General features: G+C 36.6%; 1 protein-coding gene across 3 annotated transcripts in view; it reads left to right on the forward strand.

The window, feature by feature from the left end:
* The window catches only part of ITPR2 (inositol 1,4,5-trisphosphate receptor type 2), a 472,019-nt gene that overhangs the window by 320,429 nt on the left and 124,078 nt on the right, over nucleotides 1-27,512 (forward strand). For all 3 annotated transcript variants that reach the window (XM_025455430.3, XM_025455431.3, XM_049102671.1), the window contains 4 exons: nucleotides 555-755; nucleotides 3,232-3,342; nucleotides 7,551-7,646; nucleotides 9,399-9,521. In XM_025455430.3, coding sequence (XP_025311215.1) covers nucleotides 555-755; nucleotides 3,232-3,342; nucleotides 7,551-7,646; nucleotides 9,399-9,521 — 531 coding nt within the window. The remainder of the gene's footprint in view (nucleotides 1-554; nucleotides 756-3,231; nucleotides 3,343-7,550; nucleotides 7,647-9,398; nucleotides 9,522-27,512) is intronic.

Below are 27,512 nucleotides of genomic sequence, written 5' to 3' on the forward strand. Positions count from 1 at the left end.
TGGTTTCCAATGTTTGCTATTATAAGCAGTGTGCAGTGAACCTTTTTGTAGTCTTCTGTATATGTGTGTGTGTGCATGATATATATACACATACAATAACTTAGGAAGTGGAACAGTAGATTAACTGAATATTTTAATAGGTGCTTCTAAGCTGCCCTCCATATAGTTGTATCATTTACTGTTTGAATCTGCACTGTTTATAAGGGATCATTTACTTGAAAATTTGATCGTCTCTGTCCTGATGAACTTCTTTCTAGTTTCATTTTTCCTTTTCCTTTTCCTACTAATTTTTTCCATATAGTTTTAAGATAATGACATTGAGAAATGTTTGTTATGAACTATACTGATAAATTTAGATTCTTGAGGAAAAAAGACTCTTTTTTCTTAAACCTAGGGGAAATTTAATAAATGTGAACGCTTTCTTATAAAGAGTAATTCCATTCCACATTGCCATGGGGATATTTTTGAGTTAGAAAAACACACAGTGACAGAGCTGAAACCAATTAGCCAGTGATTTCTTTTAACTGCTCAGGTATATTTTCTTTTGCCTTCAGAACTTCTTGAGGAATCAAAACAACAAAACAAATTATAACCTCGTCTGTGAGACCCTTCAGTTTTTGGACTGCATTTGTGGAAGTACCACGGGTGGCCTGGGTTTGTTGGGTCTCTACATCAATGAGAAGAATGTAGTGCTGGTCAACCAGACTCTGGAGAGCTTGACGGAGTACTGCCAGGGCCCATGCCATGAAAATCAGGTAACCGTGAAAGCAGTTCTTCACGCAGAAGTATTCATGACTAATTAGCAAAAGGATCAAACTGGTAAAGGAGCCATGCTTTGTCTACATTTAAAAGATCTTTCTTCTTGCTTTGCCAGATATTTTTACTGTTCTCACGAAACCTACAAAGACTGAATTCTTGACTAGCAAATATTATGCCCTATTTTTATTTAATTTCATCGTAAAAGAATATTCCCATGAAAATGTCCAAGATAAAAATCAGACCTACTGAAAAGAATAAAATGTGTTTCTTCACCATTGCTTAACTTTCATCTTTAGTGATTCTTTCCCAGGATTTGTGGAATACGCTCCCTTTGGCTTCTTCCACTCCACGGTAGTGTAGAATATATATTATCTCCTTTATACTCACAGTGAACTTGTGAAAATTATGAAATAGGTCTCATTGCTCCCATTTTGTGGATGAATAGGTTCTGACTCTGAGATAAGTGATTTCCACAGTATCAGAGTGACACAATCAGTAAACTGTAGAGTCATTTTTAAAATTCAGGATTTTTGATTGAGTCCAGATAGAGTGCTCTTTTGACTGTATTACATTTTCAAGGTAAAACTTCACCTCTCTCCCAGAATGTTTGCCTGTTTCCATTTTCTTGGATATCCAGGAAACATTGTGGGAGTAGGAGACAAGACCCTTGAGCTAGTAAGGGGAGGGAAGCCACACTAGAGTTTATTAATTGGCTGTTCACATCCACTTCAGTGTTATGGGGCTACCATTGCAAACATGGGTTCACTCTGGAAGGAAGAGCTTTCAAGTGGTAAACATTTCTGGGCATACATTATAAAGAAGCCATTGAGACCAAACATCAGTGCATAACAAAGAAGTGTGAAAAAATAACAACTATGCTGCTTTTCTATTGCAAATTATGCCATAGGCATACATATATGTATAAACATGTACACACATATGCATACATAGGTATGTAGAATAAAAACTCAAAAATTGCTGGACATAAAAAATTTGTTATGAAGATGCTCCCCCCCCCCCCGTAATTTGCATGTTACCTGGTAAAGGAGTTTGCAGAATTTGACCTGGATTTTCCTATATTATATTTCAGTCTCCTAGGGTAATGATACAAGAAAACCTAACTGTTGATTTAAAGTTAAGGAAAAATAATACAAATTTGGAGACTTGGTTTTGTTGTTGGTAAAAAAACATGTGTATCTGTAATATCAAACACATATTCCTCACTTCTGGTCTTATAAAAGGATGAAATTGAGTTTTGAAAATAATTTATAAGTCAGGTAAGCTCTAGAAGTAAAAACTAATAATAAAATAAGACAGTAATAAGTAATCATAATAAACAGGAATCCCACATACTCTAAAAATATACTTACTTTGAACCTCCCCCCTGAAACTGTGTGGGAGAAAAGAATGTTGCCAGAAAATTCCAGAAATGATCTGCAAATTATTCCCTCCAAGTCTCGCAAGTGTCTTAATGATCAACTCAGGAAATGTAGAAGATAGATGGAAGACACCTTTCTTTTGTGTCAGGGGAGTAAAACCATTTTTCTGCAAAGGGAGAAGTGAAGCCCATTCTGAAAGATAACAGTCATTTCAGAGTTACCTTGAGTTTACTCTTTCTCATTTAACTCACCTGCATTTCCATTTTTCAAACCCCTTGACACTGGGTGCTGCATTGTAATGTGTAGTTCCACAAATTCCAACCCACCAGTTCCTGATTTCCAAGTTCTATACATGAATTAAGTTCAGGATCTTGGCACAGTAGATCCCAACCTTCAAAATACTAATAGTTATCTCTCAGGATGTTTTATAAACTCTTCCCAAGTGAAGTCCCTCTATAAATCGCTCAGTTTAAGGAATCTGCAGAACTTGTCCCCAAACCCCATAATTGATGGATGTCCCTAAGACATCAGAAAGTGCTTGTATTCCTTGTCTGCTCCTACCCAGCGGGTACAGCAGCTTTGTTTGTGACTCACTTAGCATTAAGTAGCGGCTAAACTGATACGCTACATCATTGCCAATAGTATTGATTTACAAGCCTCAGGCACACAGTGAACACTCCTTTCATAAGTGGGAATATTCTCCTAGCCAGGGGAGATCAGATCTTAAAGTTCTAAATTTAAGGCACTCCTCTATTGGAGGGCATCTTATAATTTATTATTTGAAAGAATATTTAACTAAATTTTTGAAATTCTTTCAAATTCTATAAAAAATAGTTCATTTTAAAAGATACTTGTTTACACACATTGTCTCTTTGAGCGCTCTGCATTCAAAGCCATTTAATCAATATTAATCAATTAAAAGAATTGTTATGAAAGAATAAGTCAAATTTAAACCCTTGGCTTAATCTCAAAGTTAAATCTCAATTATGTTTTAAAGGTCAAAAAACTAAGGTGACTGCTATTTTATGGCAGATGATTTCTAGTGCTTTTATGTTGTAAATAAATATTGTTTTATGAACATTTTATTTTCTAGACGTGTATTGCTACTCATGAATCAAATGGGATTGATATCATCATTGCTTTGATTCTAAATGACATAAACCCTCTTGGTAAATATCGAATGGATCTGGTGCTCCAGCTGAAGGTAGAGTAAATCCACTTTTCGGGGGGGGGGGGGGGAGTGACATTTTCTATATAAAACTTCCTTTCAGAATTGACTCTGAATCGTCAAGTAGCTCTTATAAAAACCCAGGTATTATCATCTATTCAGCTAATGAATTGACAGAAAGGAATAGTGAAAGTACAATGTGCACTAAATCCTTAATAAATGTGCAATAAGCTTTGAGGTAATGTTCAGTTGGATACTTTACTGAAAGTTCTTTTAAGTAGCCACTTTGTTTCACTACTTCTCTTTGTTTTTATTTTATATTTTTTATGATATAGAAGAAAAAAGGTGTTAAACATTCATTATGCCATATATTTTTAATTCATCTTGGCTACAGTATTATATCTAGCAAGTCACCATGAATTAGACCATGTAAAAGAAGGGCTACATTTTAGTTTTATGGCTCTCTTCTTTCTAAAAGTTGTTTTCTTTTACATCAGAATCTTATTTTTTGCCAAATACTATAAGGGATTTTCACACTCCCTTTGAGAAGCTACTTTAACCTAAGCCATGCACATAATTCCCAGTAGTTCCATTTATCAGAGTTCAGGAAGAAAATGACATTTAAAAAAAATTTCTTCAACTTTTTGTTTAAATGGAAATAATGAATATACACAAGAGGCTATATAAATCCCAAATCCAAAGACATGATAATCAATACAGATGAATTATTAAAGACTACATTACTGTGTTTAGTGTTAAAGGGGTAAAATAAAATCATTGGTTAAATACAATTTTTCTGTAAAGGCAGGTCAATCTAATATCACAGCAATTTTTTTTTTTTTGGAGAGAGAACGCACACACACAAGTAGAAGTGGGGGTGCAGAGGGATGGACAGAGAGAATCTTAAGCAGGCTCCAGGCTGAGCATAAGAGCCCATATGGTGGCTCCGTCTCATGACCCTGAGATCACGACTTCAGTTAAAATCAAGAGTCAGACATTTAACCAACTGAGCCACCCAGGTGCCCCTAGCAAATATAATTAAATTAAACTTTGTATAGGTAAATATATGGCAAAAAAGAATAAGAATGATATTTTTATAATTTTGTTTCTAAATATAGATTTAGATATATAATGGAATGCATGTATTTCCTACTTATGTGAAGATTAACAGGAAATGTTTCTTTTCATAGACAAGATGAATTTTTATTTTCACTGTTTTCATTGGCAATATGTAAAAGCCTTGGGTCTTTCTATTCATAAAATAGAATGAAGGTGATCCTTATATAGATTGAACTTGTGTCCTTTTCCTCACTAGAATCATGCTTTTGTTAGTGAAGCCAGTCTAGGCCTATGCCAGACAACTTAGGTTGAGTTACTAGAAAAATGTTTATTTTATCTTAAATTCATTTTTAATCATAATTTATAAATAAATAAAGAACATATAGAAGGCTTGGCCTGTGGCTTTTTAAATCCTTTATTTGTCTAAAGACTGTACCTTTAAATCTCATTTTTAACTGATATAACTTAATGGGGGAAAATACTGAGTTATTATTTATTTAGTATTTATTTATTTATTTATTTATTTATTTATTTATTTATTTATTTATTTAAATTAGAGAGAGACAGCGTGTATGGTAGGTAAGGGAGAGGTAGAGATAGAGGGAGGGAGAGAGAGAGAATCCCCACTGAGTGCAGAGCCAGGCTTGGGACTTGATCCCATGACTCTGAGACGATGACCTAAACTGAACCCAAGAGTCAGCTGCTTAACCTACTGAGCTACCCAGGAGCCCCGTGGTTCATCAATTTAAAACAAAGTATTAGAAAAAATAAACAGAATATAGGCATACAGATTATTTACAGATCCAGACCCATGTAAAAAACTAAATGTTAGGGTATTCCTTAATATTACATAGATTTTTTTTTTTTTAGCTATTCAAATGAAAATTCTTTGAGAAAGGATTACTTAAAATTTCATTTGTTACTAACCACTATTTATGCATATCTTTTCAAAATGTGATGTTGGCTAAATCAAGGTATATATAAAATAACAGATGAATGGATTTGACTTGAAATATATAAAATATAGTCTTCTACTTAAAGAACAATGCATGTGCAGTTTTCTAAACAATCCATGAAGCTTTGTATATAATGATCAGTCTGAGGCAGAATAATATCTATTGACAGATTTTAGGGAGTGTCCATGGGTAGAATGCTTTTTAACTATAAATTCTCCATAACATTATAGAGTATGTATATTACAAAATGCTAAATTAAGGTTTATTTTGTATCATTCATCCTTCCTTAAATTCAGTTACTTAATCATTTATAATTTCATTTATAGTTTTAAGTATCCTTAACTCTATATACTCTATTTACTGTGAAGGTTTATGCATTTTTTCATGCATATGTCTTGCCCTTTAACTTTTAATTTACATTTCATGACTGATCTGTGACTTTACAGTGTTAAATTTGTAAATAGGTAGTTTGGTTTTTTTTTTTTTTTTTAAGATCTCTCACTTCCTTTGGAAGAAATCTTCTGTTAATACTGACACACACGTTTGATTTCTTAGTGTACATAGCCTCTTGTACTTTCAATTTGACTCAGATTTCAGGTCATTTACAAGATTCCTATTCTTCCAAAGTAGTGTAAAAAGATTGGTTGGAAAAAAATGATATTGCCAATGGTATTCTGAAATTGGATGTATTTTGAAGCTATTATGTATTGGGCCTGTTAAGTGAGGTTCATTAGACAATACTGTTAGTGTTGCCTAGGTTTTAGCTTTGAATTCTGTGGGGTCAGTTCAGATTGCTCTGAGGATTTAAGCTCTCCACTAATCCTAGAACATTATTTTTTTAGGTATGTTTGTATGGGATGCTAGATTATAAAAATGGATTTTAGGATTGGTACAAATCTGCAAAAATTGAAAATGTACCAGAAAAAAATAAAGCCACTTCCCTTATAAATTACTAACATTTTTTTTTTCAGGATGAGTCAGTCACATTGCACCCATCACTGTCAGACATCATTACTACTAATATTAGTCATTTAAAGATAGATTTAGGCTGCACTCCTGAAGGAAAAAATAATTGGCTAGAACTTGGTATTAAAATACCCATTAAAATTAATTTGTACAAATTTAACATATTTATGTGGTGATTATCTACATACATCAAACAGTTGATTCAGTTGATGTTTTTATCCTACAAAATGTTAATTTTGAGTCACTGAGAAACATCTTAAAGCCATTTGACTTTACTTCTCTTATGCTCCTATCAAAGATTGTGTGTGGAGCTTGAGATTTCTTTCTAAATAAATATTGCAAAAACACTATAGAAATATCTCCCAGGTGGTTTTTATCATTTCACTGTTTGCCACAATTCTGAGCCAGTGCTATTGAAAACACTGTAAAGAAATATCTTTCCAAATGTTAAGGGTATTGTGCTTTGTGTAATAAGACCTTCTGTAATTCTTTGGATTATAAGTCAACTATATCAGAAGCATTTTTGGTGTCTGCAAGTTAAATGTTTGAGAATATATACTTATGAACCAAACTGGAAACATCAAAGACATCATGAACTATTTTTAGTCTCTATCAAACAAAATAGAAAATATTACTCTTCTATAACCCAGATGGTAAAGATGTTGCATGTCTACTGCCATAGAGACCAGTAAGCTATTATCAATAAGTTTATAATTTACTTCTAACTCATGAATCTAAAATTTTATAGATTAATTCTCAGTAATTATTGCTCAGATTTACTTAAAATTTTGATATGCTAACATGTATTCATGTTTCATGTGAAAAACAATTGTGTTAAGTTCTTTAAATTATATACCATTTTTATAAAATACATCGATTCTGGTTCACCTTACTGTCTTGTTAAAATGGTATCATGGCAATGTCTATTTAGAAAACAGTGATGGAAAGTATTATATTTTAATGCATTACATATAAAGTCAATTTTTTTACTTAAAACATCCTTTCACCAATATTTAAAATATTCTTCATAACATATCTTTCATGATTCATTATTTTTATTTGTGTTGACAATGAAGTGAAACACTCTATTAAAATGTTAATTAGCCAAATGAAAATTAGCAGTTTATTTTTTTTAAATTAGCAGTTTAAAATTTTGCTTGTTTTTTAAAAAATGGTCCTAGAAATGTCAAATGAAACAAGTGCAAGGATCGTTAATCCATGAAATAGGCTATCTATGTGCATTAACTCAATCTGTGTCTCTAGAACAATGCCTCTAAGCTTTTGTTGGCTATTATGGAAAGCAGACATGACAGCGAGAATGCGGAAAGAATTCTTTTTAACATGAGACCCAGGGAACTGGTAAGAAAACTTTTGTGTTTTTTTTTGTTTTGTTTTGTTTTTTTATTTTTATTTTTTTTAGAAAACTTTTGAAACTGTATTAATAAGGTTCATCCTAAAAGGGATGTTTATAGTATGCATGTCAGGAAAAAGGTCTAGTGGCTTTTACTGCTCTACCAGGGTATAATGGCATATCACAACCTTTCCAGGTTACTTTTCCAGGGAACTCAGAAGATCCCATGATGGCAAAGGTCTGTGTGATTTGGGTCCTTACTTCATTGGTTTTTATCCACTCTAAGTACTTTTCTTAATCAGATTGTCACAGTCTATTAAATTATCTGAAAATTCTTTTTGCCAGAAAAAAATAAGTTTGCTTTAGTTTGTGTATTGGAATATATGAGAAAGGGGTGTAAAAAGATGTGCTGCTCAAAAATCATATTTATACCTCTTTCTGAACAATAAAAATAAAACCAGTACCTTTTGTACTTGTGTCTATCAGGGAAATGTTGCACCAGGCTTGGCCTAAAGGAAATTATATGAAGACTTGATGGAGTTCCATAGAGACCATTAATGTGTCTTCTTATTGTAGAAGTTATATTTTCCTCCTCACATATATGGAAATCATGAAGTAGTTTCAGCATGTTTTAAAAACATTGAGTTTCTTTCATTTTAATTCCATCCTTATTAACATACAGTGTTACATTAGTTTCAGGTACACAATATAGTAATTCAACAATTCCATACATCACCCAAGGCTCATCACAAGTGCCCTCCTTAATCCCCATCACCTATTTCACCTCATCCCCCAACCCATCTCGCCTCTGATAACCATCTGTTTCTTGGTTTGTCTCTGTCTCTCTTACTCTTTTTTTTCCTTGAAAGCATTGGGTTTCAAAAGCATTGAGATAATACTCAAACTATATCACTCAGTGGCCCCATGACTAAGTCCCAGTCTTATGAGCACCACTGTTGGTACCACGGGCAATCCAATAGGAGGTACTCCTTTACTCTCTCTCTTTCATAGTAAGGAAATGGAGTTGAGGAGGGCAGATAAAGAGAAATGTAAGATGCAGTTTTATTTAACATATATTTACTGGGAGCCTTGTATCTGTAGGGCAGTGGGCTAAGAAAAGCAAGAAATTCTCTATTCTTATGATTAAATGGGGCAACAACTTACCTGTTCTTTTAACAACAGCACTGTACAACAGTCCTTAGAAAACACTATCTCCTCTGCCTCCAACACCTTTATCTCATCATCCACCCTCCTCCCTCTGGCCCATCATCAGTCTCTTGCCTGAGTTCATGCCCCTGCTCTGTGCTCACTTAGTGCTTCACACTTAGTGCTGCTATAGTACTATTTTGTTTACCTCTTGATGTGTTGACTCTTCATCGGATAATAAGTTCCCTGAGGACACATACTGTGTCATATTTGGGTCCTCAGCACAGAGGGTGACGTCCAGCACCACTTGACCCTGTTACCTAATGGGTGCTTAATAAGTCCTGGATGGTTATCAAGGTTCCAGAGTCTCCTAATGCATGGGAACTTTGGCATTGTCAACAGACATCAAAGCAAAAAATTTCTCCAGGAAGATAGAAAATACTGTAGGATAATACTTTCATGTTCATTTAAATAAAGATGGTTTCCAAGGCCATTTTCATTTGTAGTTCTTTTATACTTTTAAGTCTTAGGAAGTGTTCCAGTTTTTACCTTGTGAACAATGTAAAATGCCTATTATTTGTGGCATTTCAAACTTTTTTTTTTTTTTTTGATAGGTGGATGTGATGAAGAATGCCTATAACCAAGGATTGGAATGTGACCATGGGGATGACGAGGGTGGAGATGATGGTGTTTCCCCAAAAGACGTTGGACACAATATCTATATTCTGGCCCATCAGGTGTCACATTTTATATCTTATATTATTGCTCATCTTATCAGTTGTGCTTTGTGTTATGGCTTGGTATATTTTCTAATTCTGGTCCCTTCATTTATTCAGCACCTGTCCCCTTGCTCTGGCCCAAGGAGGAGGAAATGCTCCCCCAATACCCAAGTGTATTCTTAGAGCTAGGCTAGGTGCTGATTCACAGAAAATGATACTTGCCACCAAAAACTGCTGGACCAGGAGAAAGGAGACACTCTCAGGTCAGAGCCTGAGAAATAGGAAAGCCATGGCAGCAAATGGAAGCTTGAAGGAGAGAGGAGGAGAAGCTAACTGAAAAGATAGAGTGTGAAGTAAGGGGGTACATTTGGTCTAATTGGGATGAACCTTTACAGATGGCTTCAGGCCTCTGAGTTGTAGGTTGGCATGCTTCATACAGAAACTAAAAACAGCAGCTTCTGATTGGTTTCCATTGACTGTCTAGCAAATATGAGGCTAAATTTCAAATCCTTTTAGAGGACCTATTTCCATTCTATAGTACTTAATGAAAACAGGCACTTGTTAAGTGTTGTTTGAGGAATTCAATTTTATTAACATGAATAAATTTGCATCTTCTAATGCAGATTTGTTTAAAAGTTAAAAATTTTAAATGTACAGTGCCAATTTGATTTTTGTGCATAGTAACTCCTTCCTTTTTACGGGTTACAGTCATAATGTTGTAGACTTTCCCAGCCTTTCTTTCTAGTCATTTTCTCACGTTGTCCACTTCTCCCTCTTCCTTCTTCCCCTTACAACTACCAGTTAATTGAACATTATTAGATATAAAGTACATTTATTTATTCTGACTTTTTTAGTTTTCCAGTTTTATTGAGATATAATGGACACTGTATCAGTTTAAAGTGTTAAGAGGTTGCTCTTTAGACACTTCTTGCTCTCTTCTTCTGTGTATAACTGTGTAATGTATGTAAATGCGATTGTGATTTCTACAAAAGATTCCAGGAAGGAGTACGATTCTAGAATATATTAACAAAAGAAACTGCTCTGGTTTTTTAATACAGTTTGATTACTGAGAAGATCTTTGAGTCTCTCATTGCATAGCAAAATGCATATATAAGACCAGAAACAGATTAAAGGCTGATAGGTTATAGCTAGAAAGATAAAAGAGAATTTTAGGTATTGAGGAACTGAAAGCCAGAATGAGAGACAGGTTGGAGGAAGTAGACACAGAGATTTAGGAGGTAGAAAAGGTGTCATTTTATTTTCATTTGTTTTTTTTAAAGATTTATTTGAGAGAGAGAGAGAGAGATTGAGCACAAATGGCAGGGGGAGAGGGAGAAGCAGACTCCCCACTGAGCAAGGAGCTCTATTACGATGTGGGGTTCCATCCCAGGACCCTAAGATCATGACCTGAGCCGAAGGCACATGCTTAACCAACTGAACCGCCCAGGCACCCCAAAGGTATCGTTTTAGAGAGAGAAACTCAAGTGACAGGAGTTGAGTCAACATATCTAGGAAAGGAATGACTAAAGATCGAATGTAAGTGGGAAGAAAAAAAATTACAGGCTGAAAATAAAAGTCGATTTGGCTTCTAGGAGGAAGAGAGAAACTGATGGCCTAGCATGTATATGGGCAAGGAGTTATTTCAGAAGCTGTAGCGTTGTGGAAGGAAAACAACAAGGAAGAGAGGGCTAGAGTGAGCAGTGAGAATTTTAGTGAAAAGGAAGTAGGGGAATTCAGCCACCCATGTGTTCTTGACTAAAAGCTAGTCCTGCTCTGTCTTGGGAGGCTGTCCCCTTTTGCACGAGTGAGCAGCTACACGAACACGTCCTGACCCTGCAGCCTTTCAGCAGGAAATGAACAACCAGCCCAGCTAAGTCAGCCTTGGAATCGGTGGAGTGGCAAATGTTTGAGCCAATCACCCACATCCATGAAGAGGAGGTTTAAAAATGCAATCTCAGATTACCAGTACAATATGCGGAACAGGAAAAACGTCGAGGTCAAGAAAAGACTTTTTAGGTCCGTTCATTTTTAAGCAGACTAAGTATAAGAGCAAAGAATATTTTGATTCTAAAAAGAGACTATGGAGGATGTTGAGAAGAATGGAGAATGAGGATAAAGAATGCTAGTGCTGGTCATAGAATGAAAGATAATGATGTGACATATGAAAGAAGTTAAAAACACAGGTGGCCTAAGGGCCAATGATCTTGATGGGTTTAAGTTTATGACCGTGCTTGGAGAGATTAGATTAGATTCAGATGATTATGGGGTTGCCCAAGTCCAAGGAGTGGGAATTCAGAAGTAGTAAAAAAAAAAACAAAAACACAAGAGTATACAATTTACCGAAATAGATTAAGATTATGGATGTGAAATGTCTTGAATGGAAATATAGAGGTTTCTTAATTTTGCAAAACCAAAATGTTGAAAAAACAATAGTTTTCAGAGCTGGGATGGTACAATCTAGAAATATATAAAAGAAGCCACACTTCAAGAAGAGAGAGTACATCAGATTGCTTATCAGGAAGAAGGGGATTCTGAATTGCCGAACACTGTAAGCCTTGTGATTAAATTGTAAGAATAAGTATGAAATGCGAGTCCATGTGCATTCTTGTAGGAACTCAAAAGGAGGTAGGAATGGCAAAATGTATGGAATGGTGTATGTAACTGACAGTGTGGAGTTAAGCAGCTATTTTCTTAGAGTGACACAGAACCTTGTTACCTTATTACTTTTAGATATATTCTCTTGAGTGACTCCTCCCACCTTTTTTATGTATATAAAAAATTCAGTTTTCACTCATAGAAGAGAGCCGAACTGTGCTTTTTTGATCTTTCCACGAGTGGCTCCTTTGGCTTTGTCTAGGCCGGCATGTTATATTTGGTTTCTTGGGAGGCCAACCATGGTTGCTGAGTCCCTTATGAATTGCTTGTCCAAACAGCTCCCACAGCGAAGCACAAACGCAGAGGGTAGGCGTCGTGCACTTGGCTTCAGGAGCAGCCGCATAGCTGTGCTCCCAGGGTGCGGTCAAGCCCACCCTGCTGCTTTCATTGTGAATGTGAGAATTATTTGTCTCCTGAATGCTGATGACCATGCAGATTGGCTTCTGCCTTTGCACAGTCCAGTAATTCCAAAACCAAGGTTTAACTTCCTCCTTGTTTTACTATAATCATCTTTTGTGCAGACGGTTTATTTTGGTGCACTCAGACTTTCAATTTTTGTTGTTATTCTTTTCATGGTAGTGAGGTAGTTCTGCTTTTTCTACCATGACATCCTTTTTGGCCCTTCCTGTGGTTGGTGTTACAAGAAACAAATATTGCTTCTTGTAAGTGTCTCGTCTGATCTACATAAAACTATAAATACATCAAAAAGGGAATTTCTTAAGTTCTAATACTATAGGGCGTGCAGAACATTTCCTTAAAATTCAGCTATGTGTCCTTTTTGATTTTCTGTCCTCCGCATGTTCTCCTTACACATCTCTGCCTCCTCTTTCTGCCGTGATCTTATTCTTTTATAATTTGCTTTCGTACTGTTCCTTCTCTTTATTCCTGTCTTTCCATAGAATAGTCAACTGCCTGCAATCTAGGACATTCTTCAGTACTTTGTATTATGTTTAACATGTATTAAACATACTGCTTTTTTGCAATTTCTGTTTTTCTCTCTGAAAAACATTTTATTTTATCTTCTCCCAGCTTTATTGATATAATTGACACATAATATTGTGTATGTTTAAGGTCATAATGTGTTGATTTCACACATTTATATATTGCAAAATCACCACCACCATAGCATTAGTTTCATCTCCTTGCATCATTTCCTTTTTGGTGAGAACATTTAAGATGTACTCTCTTGGCAATACTCAAGTATATGATTACAGTATTATTAGCTATAGTCACCATGCTGTGCAGTAGATCCCCAGAACTTATTAGTCTCATAACTGGAGGCATATACCCTTTGACCGAAATCTCCCCATTTCTCCCAGACTCTAACCCCTGGTTACCATCATTCTACTCTCTGTTTCTCTGTCTTCCTATTTTTAGATTCCATATATAAAAGATCATATGGTATTTGTCTTTCTCTGGCTTATTTCACTTAGCATAATGTCCTTAAAGTCCATCCGAGTTGTTGCAAACAGCAGGATTTCCTTCTTTCTCATAACTAAGCAATATTCCATTATACACACACACACACACACACACCCCACATCTCCTTTATGCATCATCCAATGATGGCACTTGGATTGTTTCCATATCTTGACTATTGTGAAAAATGCTTCAGTGAACATATAAGACCCTTCATTTTTTTTAAGACCCTTTATTTTAATACCTACCAGAATTGAGATGTATATGGAAAGGACTATTAATTAGCAAGCTTACGGAAAGCAAAACTAACTCCTGGCTCATAAGGCAAGAAAGAATGGATCACTTTAATTGGCCATCTGAAATTATTTTTAAAATACAGGTTTTTACATTTTTTTCATGACAATTTCCCTATGTCACTAAATAGTCTTTGAAAACATAATTTTAATGTCTGCATAATCATTCATCATTTGAATGTACCATAATTCATTTAATCACTCCTATTGTTGGACATTAGGTTTCTAATGCTTTTGATATTATAAATTATGCTATGATTAACATCCTTATACATTAATCTTTGTCTACTACACTGATTACTTCCCTAGGATAAATTCCAAGAAGTTTAATTACTAGGTCACAGGATAGTAACTATTTTATGGTTCTTGATGCATATCAGAAAATTGTTTTCCACAATGTGTGTTGGTACTAATCTTACTGAATCCTAAAATTGCTACTATTTCAAAAAATCTTTGCCAAACTTATAGTATTTGGAAATAGTGACCACTTCACAAATGTCTGTTAAATGAATTAATGAATTATAGATAAAAGGAGACCTCATTTTAATTCACTTTTTTTTTCGATTACCTGTAAAATGAACTCTTTTTTTTTTTCTTTTTTGAGAGAGAGGGAGTAAGTGGGGGAAGGGGCAGAGGAAAAGAACCTCAAGCAGACTCCCTACTGAGTATGGAGCCCGACACAGGGTGATCTCACGACCATGAAATCATGACCTGAGCTGAAACCAAGAGTTGACACTCAACTGAGTCATCCAGGTGCCCCAAAATAGTCTCTTTAAGGTTATTTAGTATTTCTATTTTTTGTGAGTGAATTATTTGAAAATGTGTTTATCCATTCTTCTGAGAGGGTTCATTTTTTTGTTCATGAATTTTAATTAACAGTAACAAATCTTAGTCATAGTAGTTATATCTACTTCTTCCTGATTAATTGCTTTCTAATGTTTAAATGATAGGTTTCTTCTGCTCCATTGAGATCTCTCTTTTTTTAAAAAAAGGTTTTATTTATTTATTCATGAAAGACACAGAGAAAGAAAGAGACAGAGACATAGGCAGAGGGAGAAGCAGACTCCATGCAGGGAGCCGGATGAGGGACTTGATCCCAGGACTCTAGGATCACACCTGAGCTGAAGGCAGACGCTTAACCACTGAGCCACCCAGGCGTCCCTGCCCCAGTGAGATCTCTTAAACATTCACCTAGATTTTCTTCTGGTGTATAATGAATTCATTTAAGTATTTGATTATATAATCTTCCTATGTCATAATGCAAAAATATTAAGGTAATTTCTGGGGCTAAATTATCTGTGAAGATGCAGTCCCAGATATAGTAGTAAGAGAAGTCCATGAAGGCAGGGTTTATAGGAGTCATATGAGTGTGTTGTAGAGAACAGGTCACAAAGAGAGCTTCAGCAGAAGAGGTCAGGGCCAAATTCAGACCACTTTCAGGGTCAGACAGGGCATGTGAATGAGCCCTGGGGGAGCAGGTGAGGCTGGGACAGTCTGGTGATCCTTTTCCATAGTAGGCAGCCATTACTCACATCTGCTGACTTTCCAATTTGGATTATAGGCCCTAGATTTCCACTTCTTTCAATATTTCAAAAGAAATCTGAATTTTGAAATTTTTGAAAAATGTAAAATCTCTTAATTTTTAAAAGTTGACAAATCATTTGATATTTTTGAAAACATTGAGCGATCCAAACAAAACTTACCAGCAAGTGGAACGTGGCCCATGAGCTATGGTTTGCCACTTATGGACCAGAGGATCCAAATTTCTCATTTATTCTTTGTTCAATTGCATGGATTTTTTGAGTGCCTACTAGATACCAGGCACTATGCTAGATATTAGGAGTACAGCAGTGACTATTAACAAGAGATTATCACTCAGGGAATTTGCATTCTGACTGGGAGCAATGAAGAGTCCACCAGAAAGACAGCGGAGAGTGATACAAGCCCTGCAGTGAGTGAGAACTGGGTGTGATAAAAAAGTTATGAAATGCTCTTGTAGATTGGAGATTAGGAGGGTTTTCTCAGAGGAGCTGAAATTGAAGCTTGCTCTAAGTGAGAAAGCAAATGCCAGCAGTATGAAATGGAAAGGTATGGGAGACATCCCAAAAAGTGGCTTGAAAGTGGTAATGAGCTTGACATGTTTAGAGGAACAAAAGACCTGTGTAGCTAGATCCACAACCAGCTATTAGCACTCGATTATAATAATCATATACAATGCATCTGAGGCTCATTTATTATAAGATAGTCATTCAAGAACATTTCTTGAGCACCTCTTGCTTTAGGCATCATTTTACTTGCTAAAATGGAAATATGAATAAAGATGCTATCCAGGTGCAGCCCGGGTGGCTCAGCGGTTTAGCACCGCCTTCAGCCCAGGGCCTGATCCTGCAGTCCCGGGATCCAGTCCCACATCGGGCTCCCTGCATGGAGCCTGCTTCTCCCTCTGCCTGTGTCTCTGCCTTTCTCTTTCTGTGTGTGTGTGTGTGTGTGTGTGTGTGTGTGTGTGTGTGTGTCTCTAATGAATAAATAAATAAATAAATAAATAAATAAATAAATAGATAGATAAATAAAATCTTTAAAAAAAAAAAGATGCTATCCAGAAGCTTACGATTAATATGCTTTTACTAAAATGGTGGTGTGCTCAAGACAGGCATTCATGAGACACATGTTCCCTAGGAGTCAAGAGAGGGTTCATGGATGTGGTGACATTTGGACTGAATCTTGAAGGATAGAAGGAAGGGGGAGAACATTTCATCAGAGGCAACAACCTCTGCCAAAACGTGCTATAGATATTTTAAAGAAAGGAACTTCTTTTGGGATTATTGGTAGGGTGTTTGTGTGGTATCTACTAATGTCTTATATGAAATGAATTATAATAATTTGAGTTAAGTCAACATGTTTGATAACTGTGAAGACCTTGATTATAGGCATCTAATAAATGTTGCATGAATGAAATGTGAATGAATGAAAAATAAATGAAGGAATGAATGACTAGGACATGAAATACTCTAAAACTTTAGTCTTTATAACTTAAGTATTAGAATTAAAAAGCTAAGTAAAGATAATTTCTTGTTATCATTATCATCCTTAATCCTGATCAAAATTAATGATAAATTTTTCCACTGGAGTATAAATTCTGTGTGCACAGGCACAAATTTTTTTTTTCTGCTCTCATGCCAACTACATATCTTGTCATATAGTAGATACTTAAGAAGAGTTTGGGGAATAATTTCTTACAATAATGTATGCAGGCTGATAATAATTTTATGTAATACAAACACTAGGTAAGATTAAGAAAGGCCTACCAAACTGATATTAGCATGCTGGCTGTCAAGGTTCTTATGGAACTCCTATGGGCTTTTTAATTCAGTAGAGTGGTCTCTACCAATCATATCAGCAAACCCTACATACATAGAGCCCTGTAGTATCTTCCTCATGCCAGGCACTTTCTTACTTATGTCCCTGATACCACCTCTGAACTAATAAAATATCTCCTCCTTTTCTTAAAACTCATTTTAGTACTTCCTTACTTTTTCTAAGATCCAAATTGAGACCAACCTACCCCATTTCTTAGATGAATTCCAATCAACAATGATCTTTTCTTTGTATTAATTCTTCCATCTGTTATGTTCAACTCAAAACTGCATACATACTTTCACAACAGCTTATGCTGTGTAACATCCTAGTATTGTTCTTTGTTTCATGTGTATAGGTCTTGGCTACTTAATATTCTCCAAATCTGAGGTACCCAGGAGGCCTCATTAAAAAAAAAAAGAAAGAAAGAAAGAAAGAAAAGGAAACTTTCCACAAAGAAGAATATCTTAGAGGAAAAATACTTGACACAATAGATTTAAATCCTCTAATAGGCACCTACGTATCTTTCACCAAGCAACAAAGAATCTTTGGGTTACTGCCATTTATATGACCTCTCAAATTCATGGTTAATGGGAGCAATAAAAATGCAATCCAGGAAATGGATTGAAATTGGACTCTGTAATTGTTAGTTTGGTATAAGGATCATGAAGCCAAGTTCAGTGGAAGCAATTATTTTTCTGCTTAACATTTCATGTTTGCTAGATATGTATTTATTTCTGAGTGACATAATTGTTAGAGCATCAATCTGAATTCTAGCAACTTAGAAGGCCTTTGCTGTGTCTTTGGCTCCTCCTTACGTCTGCTCTTATTTCAACTTTATCCACTGAATTCAAAGTCTTTTAGGAAAACTAGAGCTATCAGACGGAGAGGCTTCTATATATATTTTTTCCATACAGAAAAATACACAGCATTTCCTACCATATTTTAGATACTTGGATTGTTACCCTGTCCCTGTCCAGTATCTCTTTTTTTCCTTTCAGGAGAGAGAGAGAAAGCATAGTAGGAATAGCCATCCTGTTGGACTAAGATTCTTTATGTTATGTCATGCTGAAAGAATTTGCTAGATGTCCTGATAGTCCTCATTCATCCGTTTTCTTTTCCTTAAGAATTTAATCTCATAGCTGCAATTCCTTGAGCTATATTCATTTTAAGGGATATGCATATACATATTCTAAATGCCTAAATTTTAATTTATACTGAAGTGGTATGAAGTGTATATATTACTCAGACTACTTAAAATGTTTTTCCTTAGAGACTTCTCTACTCACCTCTTTGGGGCTTCTATTTTCTTATGCTAATATATAGTAATCAGCATTGCTTCATTTACTTTATTTGTAGAAACAGAAGGATGGGTTTGTAATTGGATACATAACTTCCATCTTTAATATCTTTGAAGGGTTTTAACTAACTTACAATTACTTCATCTTTATTATTGCTTGTAGTGCAGAAAGTAGAAAACACAGCTGGGTTTTTCAGCTCACAGAGGCACTTGTAGCTCATAACATGTTGGCTAAAATACTGTACAAATAGCTTAGCTATTATTCACCCATTGCACGCTGTATTTTCTCCGTTAGCTGATGACATCGCTCAACTTCTCTGATTTCACCTTTCTCATCTATAAAATTTGAGGGGTATCCATCAACTATGTTTTCAGAGTAAACTTTCAGAGACTTCTATGGACACTAGAGAATAGTTGGACCATGATGGCTCCTCTACTGGATTAGATTATGTTTTAAATAATGTAATGGAGAAACCAGCTACTGGATATTTTTGTATTTATTTATACCTTACCTACTTGTGAAAGGAATTCAAGGTTGAGTAAGAAATGCACTTGTATAATTAGACTTAGAATTAAAGATCAAAAGCCTTGAGAAGGAAAAGGAATCTAAGTATGCTAAGGGTCTCAGCTAATATTCTTACTGCTTTATTGATAGCACTCAGCTTCTTATTAACCAAGAGTGAAAAAATATGCACAATATAATTAATATCTATAGTATTCATTAATGACCACCTTTTGCCAATATTTAATTCTAAAAGGAATCCATGGAAGGGAGAGGACAGCATAGTAGGCAGCAATTTCTAAACAGTTCTGCAGAACACACCAGATTGGAAAAAAAAAATGTACAGAGCTGCTTTTTAGTCCTTGGGGATGAATAATGTTCAGCATTTCTGAATTATAATCAAAAGCGAATATAGATAAACTTGAAGGGTAGGGAGTACAGCAGTTATTGTGAAAATAGGTATATAAAGTCACTTCAGACTTTGATAATGTAGAAACTTCCCTAAATGTGAACTTCATTGAAAAAACTTTTTTTTTAATGTTTTTTTAATTTTTTATTTATTTATGATAGTCACAGAGAGATAGAGAGAGAGAGAGAGAGAGAGAGAGAGGCAGAGACACAGGCAGAGGGAGAAGCAGGCTCCATGCACCGGGAGCCTGACATAGGATTTGATCCTGGGTCTCCAGGATCGCGCCCTGGGCCAAAGGCAGGCGCCAAACCGCTGCACCATCCAGGGATCCCCGAAAAAACTTTCTTTATATGAAGATATTATCTTTCTAAAATCTCAGAAAATAAACTTAACCTAATTGCCCAGCTATGTGGAGAAAAAAACAACCACCATTGTTAGTCTTGACAACAGATACGTAGAGATATAGGCACCTAAAGGAAATTTGCCTGAAAATTTAACATAATTGCAAGTTTTCTTTTCTAAGAAGAAATCCAGGATCAACTGTTTTCCCCTCCACCAAAAGATATTTTTCTATGTTGCCTTCACAAAGCAGTTTGAGGTAATAAAATACATGATTATTAACTAATGTTACTTTGAGCATTATTATTCTATATTTCTTGGCAACCAAGGTAAAAAAAGAAATACTAGTTACATGATTCATATATAATGCAAAAAAATCCAACCCACCCATATTGATTATTAATGAAGCACAAAATTTATTTGTACTTCATTCGAAAAGGAATTTATTGAGGGAACTCTTATGTAGTAATATTAATTATGGGTGGTATGACAGATAAAGGTTAGTAGGCCTTCCTCATTAATATAATTTAGAAATAAAAAATGCCTATTAGATACCAGATTTAAAAAAAAAAAAACTTTGTTGTATCCTGTTGCCATGCATACTCTGTAGTAAAAAAGGTTAGCAGATTTTCAATTAAAATTTTAATGTAGGGATCCCTGGGTGGCGCAGCAGTTTGGCGCCTGCCTTTGGCCCAGGGCACGATCCTGGAGACCTGGGATCGAATCCCACGTCGGGCTCCCAGTGCATGGAGCCTGCTTCTCCCTCTGCCTATGTCTCTGCCTCTCTCTCTCTCTCTCTCTCTCTGTGTGTGTGACTATCATAAATAAATAAAAAAAATTTAAAAAAAAAATAAAATAAAATAAAATTTTAATGTAATATAAAGGTTGAAATTTTTTCTTTTTTTTTTTAAGATTTTATTTATTTATTTTGATAGAGAGAGAGCACACAAGCAGGGGTAGCAGCAGAGGGAGAGAGAGAAGCAGGCTCCCCACTGAGCAGGGAGCTCCATGTGAGACTCCATCCCAGAACCCTGGGATCATGACCTGAGCCGAAGGCAGATGCTTAACCGACTAAGCCACCCAAGTGCCCTGAAAATTTTTTTTTTCAACAAACATTTCTGCACATGCATCCAGCATCTGCACAAAGCCTGGTGCATGAGAATTGCTCCATAAAGGTTAAGACTCATCAGAATTACTTTCATGACTTCCCTCAGCTAAACGAATTCTTTTTTTTTTAAGATTTTATTTATTTATTTATTTATTTATTTATTTATTTATTTATTTATTTGACAGAGAGAGAGAGCAGAAGCTGGGGGAGAGGCAGGCAGAGGGAGTGGGAGAAGCAGCCTCCCCGCTAAGCAGGGGCTCCATCCCAGGAACCTGGGATCATGACCTGAGCCGAAGGCAGACACTTAACCAACTGAGCCACCCAGGCGCCCCTAAACTCATTCTTAATTGATTCTTTATTCAAAGTATATTTATTGGTTACCTATTAGAACCAGGCTCTGAAAAAAAAAAAAAAAAAAAAAAAAAAGAACCAGGCTCTGTCCCCAGTGCTGAGGATAAAGTAGTGATCAGACAGAACAAAATCTCTCTCATCAATGAGTTTACATTTTCATGGGGATATCTCCCTCCTGTGGTCACATTATGTGCTCCTTTTGGGGGCAGATACTCTACAGACATCATTTGGACTATGGACATGAAGATGAAGGTGTAAAAATGAGATATAGTCTCTACCCTTGTGAAATGTACCAGTAATTACAGGGAGACATAAAAACAATCACAGTGTGCCAGGTTCTGTGGAAGATGTATATCTGGGATGCTCTGGGGTCTCAGGTTAGGAGTAGGCCCGGGAAAATTGAGCTTGTGGCAGATGAAGGGGAGAAGAGAGTCAGAGGAAGAGTCAGAGGAACAGAGAGAGAACAATTTCCTTCTATACTCGATCATTCCATCATTTGCTCTGCATTCAAGCATGCAAATCTGCTTCTCTAAAACCTCCTAGTCCACTGGGCCATAACTTGGCTCCCTTTTATACTAGAACTTCTCAAAAGATTGGTACACAATTGCTATCTCCAGTTCTCTTTCTATTCTCCCTTGAATTCATCCCTGCCAGGCTTTCATCCCTAGGATGGCACCGAAACAGCTTTTGGTGAGGTCACCAGCGACTGCTGCTAAATTTAATTTACTCTCATTCCTCATCTTATTTGACCTGTTACTAACATTTAACAGTTGGTCACTCTCCTCTTCTGGAAATACTTCCTTCACTTAGCTTTCACACAGCATGGTTTCTTGGAGTTTCTGCTTCCTGATTGGCCCCTTCTCAGTTTCTTTCATTGGTTCCTATTCCTCTCTCTGCTTCTATCAGAAGTGTTCTAGTCAGTGTGTTCTAGGATTCATTCCATGGATCTCTTGTCTCCTCAATTGACACTCACTCCCGAGATAATCTCATTCAGTCACATGACTTTAAACACCAGCTGTACCACAATAAGTCCCAAATTTATATCTTCAGCGTGGGCCTCTCTTCTGAACATGGGACTGGTACATCCAACTGCTGTTTGAGATCTGCATTTAAATGTTTTTTCAGGCATCTCACACTTCACATATCCATAATGGAACTCTTGATTTTCCCACAGTTTTTCCAACTTTGATACCAATCCCAGACACTCTGACTCCAGAACCTGAGCTCCTTACCATTGCTTTAATTCAGGTCTGTTCCTGTGTGTTCCCATTGCACACTGTGTTTGCATATATCCCAGGGTTATTGTGGCCTGCTTAGTTGTTTGTCTTCTCTGCTAGACTTCAGATTCAATAAAGGCAGGAGTTATGTTTTATTCATGAGTGTGCATTGCCTACTGCATAATACTTGTATTTGATACAATAAATACTTTTGAGTGAGTTAGTGAGCAAATGAGCAAATATTACAATCAACAAGTGAGTGTTATAGATGACTAGAAAGGAAACAGGTTGATCTTGGCTAGAGTTAATGCAATGGGCTTTGTGAAGGGGCTGACATTTTAGATGAATCTTACGTATTGATGAGATTTAGATAAGCAAAAGAAAGAGAGGGTTGCCTCTCCATCATAGGGAAAGAATGAGCACAAGTAGAGGTGATATTCGCCATGATATGTGTGCGGAGGTTGTATGCTCTGAGACATTACATTATAGGGACAGAGAAAACAGTGTGGTACAGATGTGGGAGATAGCAGTGGAGGGCACATCTTACCAAATTCTGGGGGGCTCTAAGTACCAAAAAATAGTTCAGTGGGAATATTATTGAAATGTGACATAGCATAAATTTCTGCTAAACTGTTTTTAGGGTACTTGGTTCTTATTTATGTTGCCCTAAAATTAATGAGACAATAACGATTTTGTAGAATGCTAAAACAATAATAAAAAAAAACAAATGGCACAGAAATCTGCTTTAGAAGCTATCCACCAACTCAAAAGCATTATTGAAAATCTTTAAAAGATATGCTAATGGTTGTACTTTTTATTCATGCACTAATTAGTACCCTGGCGTTATTAGCAAATATTTAAAGATAAATCAATTAAAAGTGAACCCATGAGAAAATACAGTTAGTAAACACATAAGCCAATATAAAAACACAAATGTCAAAGGACTAAGTAATATTCTGAGCATACGTGTTGTGTTTGTGCATGTGTGCGCGCACGCACGCTTGCATGTATCTACATGTGTGTATTGATTAATTCATTTTTCTAGCCTAAACATAAATGAAAGAAAAATACTCTATAGCTGACACTTTCTTCTGAAGATGCATTGCAGAAGTGTGAGATTGGCTGGCATGACAGAGGGATCCAACTAATATCTTCTAGTCAATAGATACAGTGCTAGAATATTAAGCTAGTGTATGAAAACAATTTTTTCTGACTCAAGAGCCAAGAGACTCATGTAGGTATGTGAATCTTATTAGTAATGCAATGAGCTTGTTCAGCATTTGTGTTTTGTGGCTGTTGGCCACAATTTGTGTCGTACATTTTTAATTTCAGAAACAGGCACGGAAAAATGACAGATCGTTGTAACAAAATAGTTCTAGAAGATGAAGTATTGAATCAGGATGTCAAGTTTCAGAAAGGGAAATAGTTATCCTTGGCTGAACCAAAAAAGTCCCCCTTCTATGTCACAACCAAGTAGTTATGTGAAATTATACAGTAGGGGAAAGTTCTGGAAAGTCCCTTGTGGAGATTTATGTTGTTGATGATATAAAATCATTTTTAGAGATATAAGATTGGTTGGTTCAAAAACCATCTTCTAGAAACCTGTGTTTATGTATGTATCTTACTTATCTATGTATCACCACTTAAACATCTGGTTGGCTCTGTAAGACCTGCAAACTGTGTGTTACTTTTATAAAGGGTTTGCCAACATTTTGCAAGTGGTCACATAGTAAATATTTTAGGCTGTCTCTGCTCCAGATACTCAACTTTGCCATTCTACTGTAAAAACAGCCTTAGAACAAACGGTGTATGTTGTCATTCATTTGGGGAATATAAATAATAGTGAAAGGGAATAGAAGGGAAGGGAGAAGAAATGTGTGGGAAATATCAGAAAGGGAGACAGAACATAAAGACTCCTAACTCTGGGAAACGAAGTAGGGGTGGTGGAAGGGGAGGAGGGCGGGGGGTGGGGGTAAATGGGTGACGGGCACTGAGGGGGGGCACTTGACGGGATGAGCACTGGGTGTTATTCTGTATGTTGGTAAATTGAACACCAATAAAAAATTAATTTATTTAAAAAAAAACCAGCCTTAGAGAATATGAAAACAATTGAGCATGGCTGTGTTAAAGTGAAGCTTCACTAAAAAAAAAACAAGAAAAACAGCAACAACAAAAAAAAAAAACCCAAACAGGTGGCAGGCTCCATTTGACCTATAAGCTGTAAGCTGTAGTTTACCAGACCCTGCTTTAGAATATTTTTATAATCTTCACAGTCAGAAAGTTTCCTGTGTCCCACCCACATTTTAAATATCTTTATGAGTAAGAACTAACAGGTCATGTCTTTGTATTTTTCATGTTTATATTTATAACATTTAGCTCATTTTGTATGTGAGTGTAACACACACACACACACACACACACACACCAAAGACATATACTTAGAGTTTCTGAGTGGATAAAAGAGAACACACTGGATGTTCTTTCCTTCCACCGCTGTGATTCTGTGATTTCAGTGTTCTGTGAACAGTGGGAGAGCCTGATCATTAATGAGAATTGATGGGGAAGACATATGTTCATCCCTTAGATTGAGCATATGAATGAATCAAGTATGAAACAGGAGTGTGAATCAATCAAGGGGAACAGAAGCAAAAGAGGGGGACATGGAGGCAAAAGCAATTGGAATGAGGGATCAGACTGGAAGAAATTTAGTCAGAGGGATCTGCTTGCCTCTGATGCACAACTTGAGAAAAACATGTCTTAAAGTTGAGGTCAAAAGCAATGGTTCTCAAATTGTAGTATGCATCAAATTCCTGGACCCCATCCCCAAGAAACTTTGAGTAAGTTGGGGAGAGCTCCAAAAATCTTTTTACCATAAATTCTTCAAATTTTTATTCAAATTGTCTGCAGGTCATAGTGTCAAAAAAGTTATTCCACACTTTCTACCCCTTCAGCTTCCTTCCTTAATTATCTGAGAGCCAGATCACCTGACCTCTTCTTATTCCATTCCCTTCCTTCTCGTTTTGTGCTTTCCACCTTCTAGATACCAAGCTAATCTGATCATCACCTAACTCATTTCTGTTAACCCACCCTGTCTCAGAAATTAGAGGAATTAATCTCTGCTATTCAGTAACAAGAAGATATCTTTTTATTTAAGTGCAGGCTCCATGCCTAAGATGGGGCTTGAACTCATGACTCAGAGATCAGGAGTCCTATGTTCAACTGACTGAGCTACCCAGGCGCCCCCAAGAAGATATCTTTTTAAACATGCTTGCAGGGTACCTCGGTGGCTCAGTTGATAAATGGTGGCTCATTCAACTCTTGATCTCAGCTCAGGTCTTGATCTCAAGGTCATGAGTTCAGGCCTGATATTGGGCTTCACTCTGGGCATAGAGCCTACATTAAAAAAAATTTTTTTTTAAATGCTTGCACCAAAACAAACAAATGAAAACCATGACTCTTTTCTGGGCATATATTCCTTGGCCCTATAAGGCAATGTGAGAATCCTGAGTCTCTCTCACTGCTTTATATAAAGTCCCTAATGGCCAAGCAAGAAGAGAAGGCCAGAATGTTGGGCAAAAGAGGGAGGGGCCATAAATGAGGCCGAAGAGGTAGGCAGGTCAGGTGAGGAGGGTGTGTAGATCTTGCTAAGAGTTTTGGCAATGAGAAGCCGTCACTACCACCTTAGCCCAAGCGCTACTTCCTCTCTGGCCAATTTAATAACTGGGAATGGTATGAGGAAAGTGGAAATGATGTGCGAGTCTTGAATAACTCCCAGGTATAGTGTTGGTGGGTGGGTAGGTGCATTTCACAAGATTGGAAATGGAAAAGGCTTGGAGGTGGAATGGGAGGAGAAGCAGCTTACTTCTAGACCTTTGGTATCTGAGAACGTAGGAGATGTTAGGTTGGAGGAGTACAACATACAGTTGTATAAGTGTACTTGATTCTCAGGAAAGAGAGTCAGGCTTGGGATTGATGTAGAGAGATGTTAGTGCACATGCTGTTGGAAATGGTGGATGTAGTTGAGATTTCCCAGGAAAAGCCGCTGGAATGAGAGCAGTAAATGACCAAGAATGAAACTTTGGACAATATCACCCTTTAAAAGAAAAGAGGAGGAGAAACGTATAGAAAGTAGGTGGGGGGGATCCCTGGGTGGCTCAGCGGTTTAGCGCCTGCCTTTGGCCCAGGGCACGATCCTGGAGTCCCGGGATCGAGTTCCACATCGGGCTCCCTGCGTGGAGCCTGCTTCTCCCTCCTCCTGTGTCTCTGCTTCTCTCTCTCTCTCTCTCTCTCTCTCTATCATAAATAAATTAAAAAATAAAATCTTTAAAAAAAAATAAAAGAAAGTAGGTGGTCTGAGGAATGGGATGTGAACACAAGGTAGGACGCAGACTCACAAAGGAAAGTGGGACCAGTGGAATAAATCATAAATCTGATTCCAGGATTTGGCACTTAGCAGGTCACCAACAGCCTTACCAAGAGCCATCCATGTTGAGCGGTGGGGACCCCAAATGAGCAGCGGCAAACAGAAGAGGCTGTGGGATTACTACCTGAAGAGTAGATACACATCAAAACGCATGTTATTTGGAAGAAGCAGTGATTCAAAGCCGCTCAGTGTCCTGCTCTGATTCCTATCTTATGTAGAATGAAAGTGAAATACTAGTTCTAGGAGGGGAAGGAGAATGAGATAAACCCTGGAGCCATTACGACTCACATTGTCTTACATTGTCACAGTGAGCAACTTTATTGATACCCTCAATATACCGCAGTTGCTCTTCAGAAATGATGTATGTGTCTGTGTGTGTGTGTGTCTTGTTTAAAATGCCCTCCAAGATTTCCTAAGGCTTCTCATATTTATATTTGCAAGCTCAGTGGCCTTGCCTAAAAGCAGTATCAGTAAAGGGCTAATAGGAAATACTCACAGGTTCCAGTTTGCAAAAGCAGATCTTAATCTGTCAGACAGGGCTTTGTTTTAGCTTGTACCCACTCTGGGTGGTGCTTTATGGTCCTCATCTGGGAAGGCAGGCTCTGGGATCACAGCAATGGTGCTAATTAAATGTCAGTG

Source organism: Canis lupus, chromosome 27, assembly GCF_003254725.2.
Source record: "Canis lupus dingo isolate Sandy chromosome 27, ASM325472v2, whole genome shotgun sequence".
Taxonomy (NCBI): domain Eukaryota; kingdom Metazoa; phylum Chordata; class Mammalia; order Carnivora; family Canidae; genus Canis; species Canis lupus.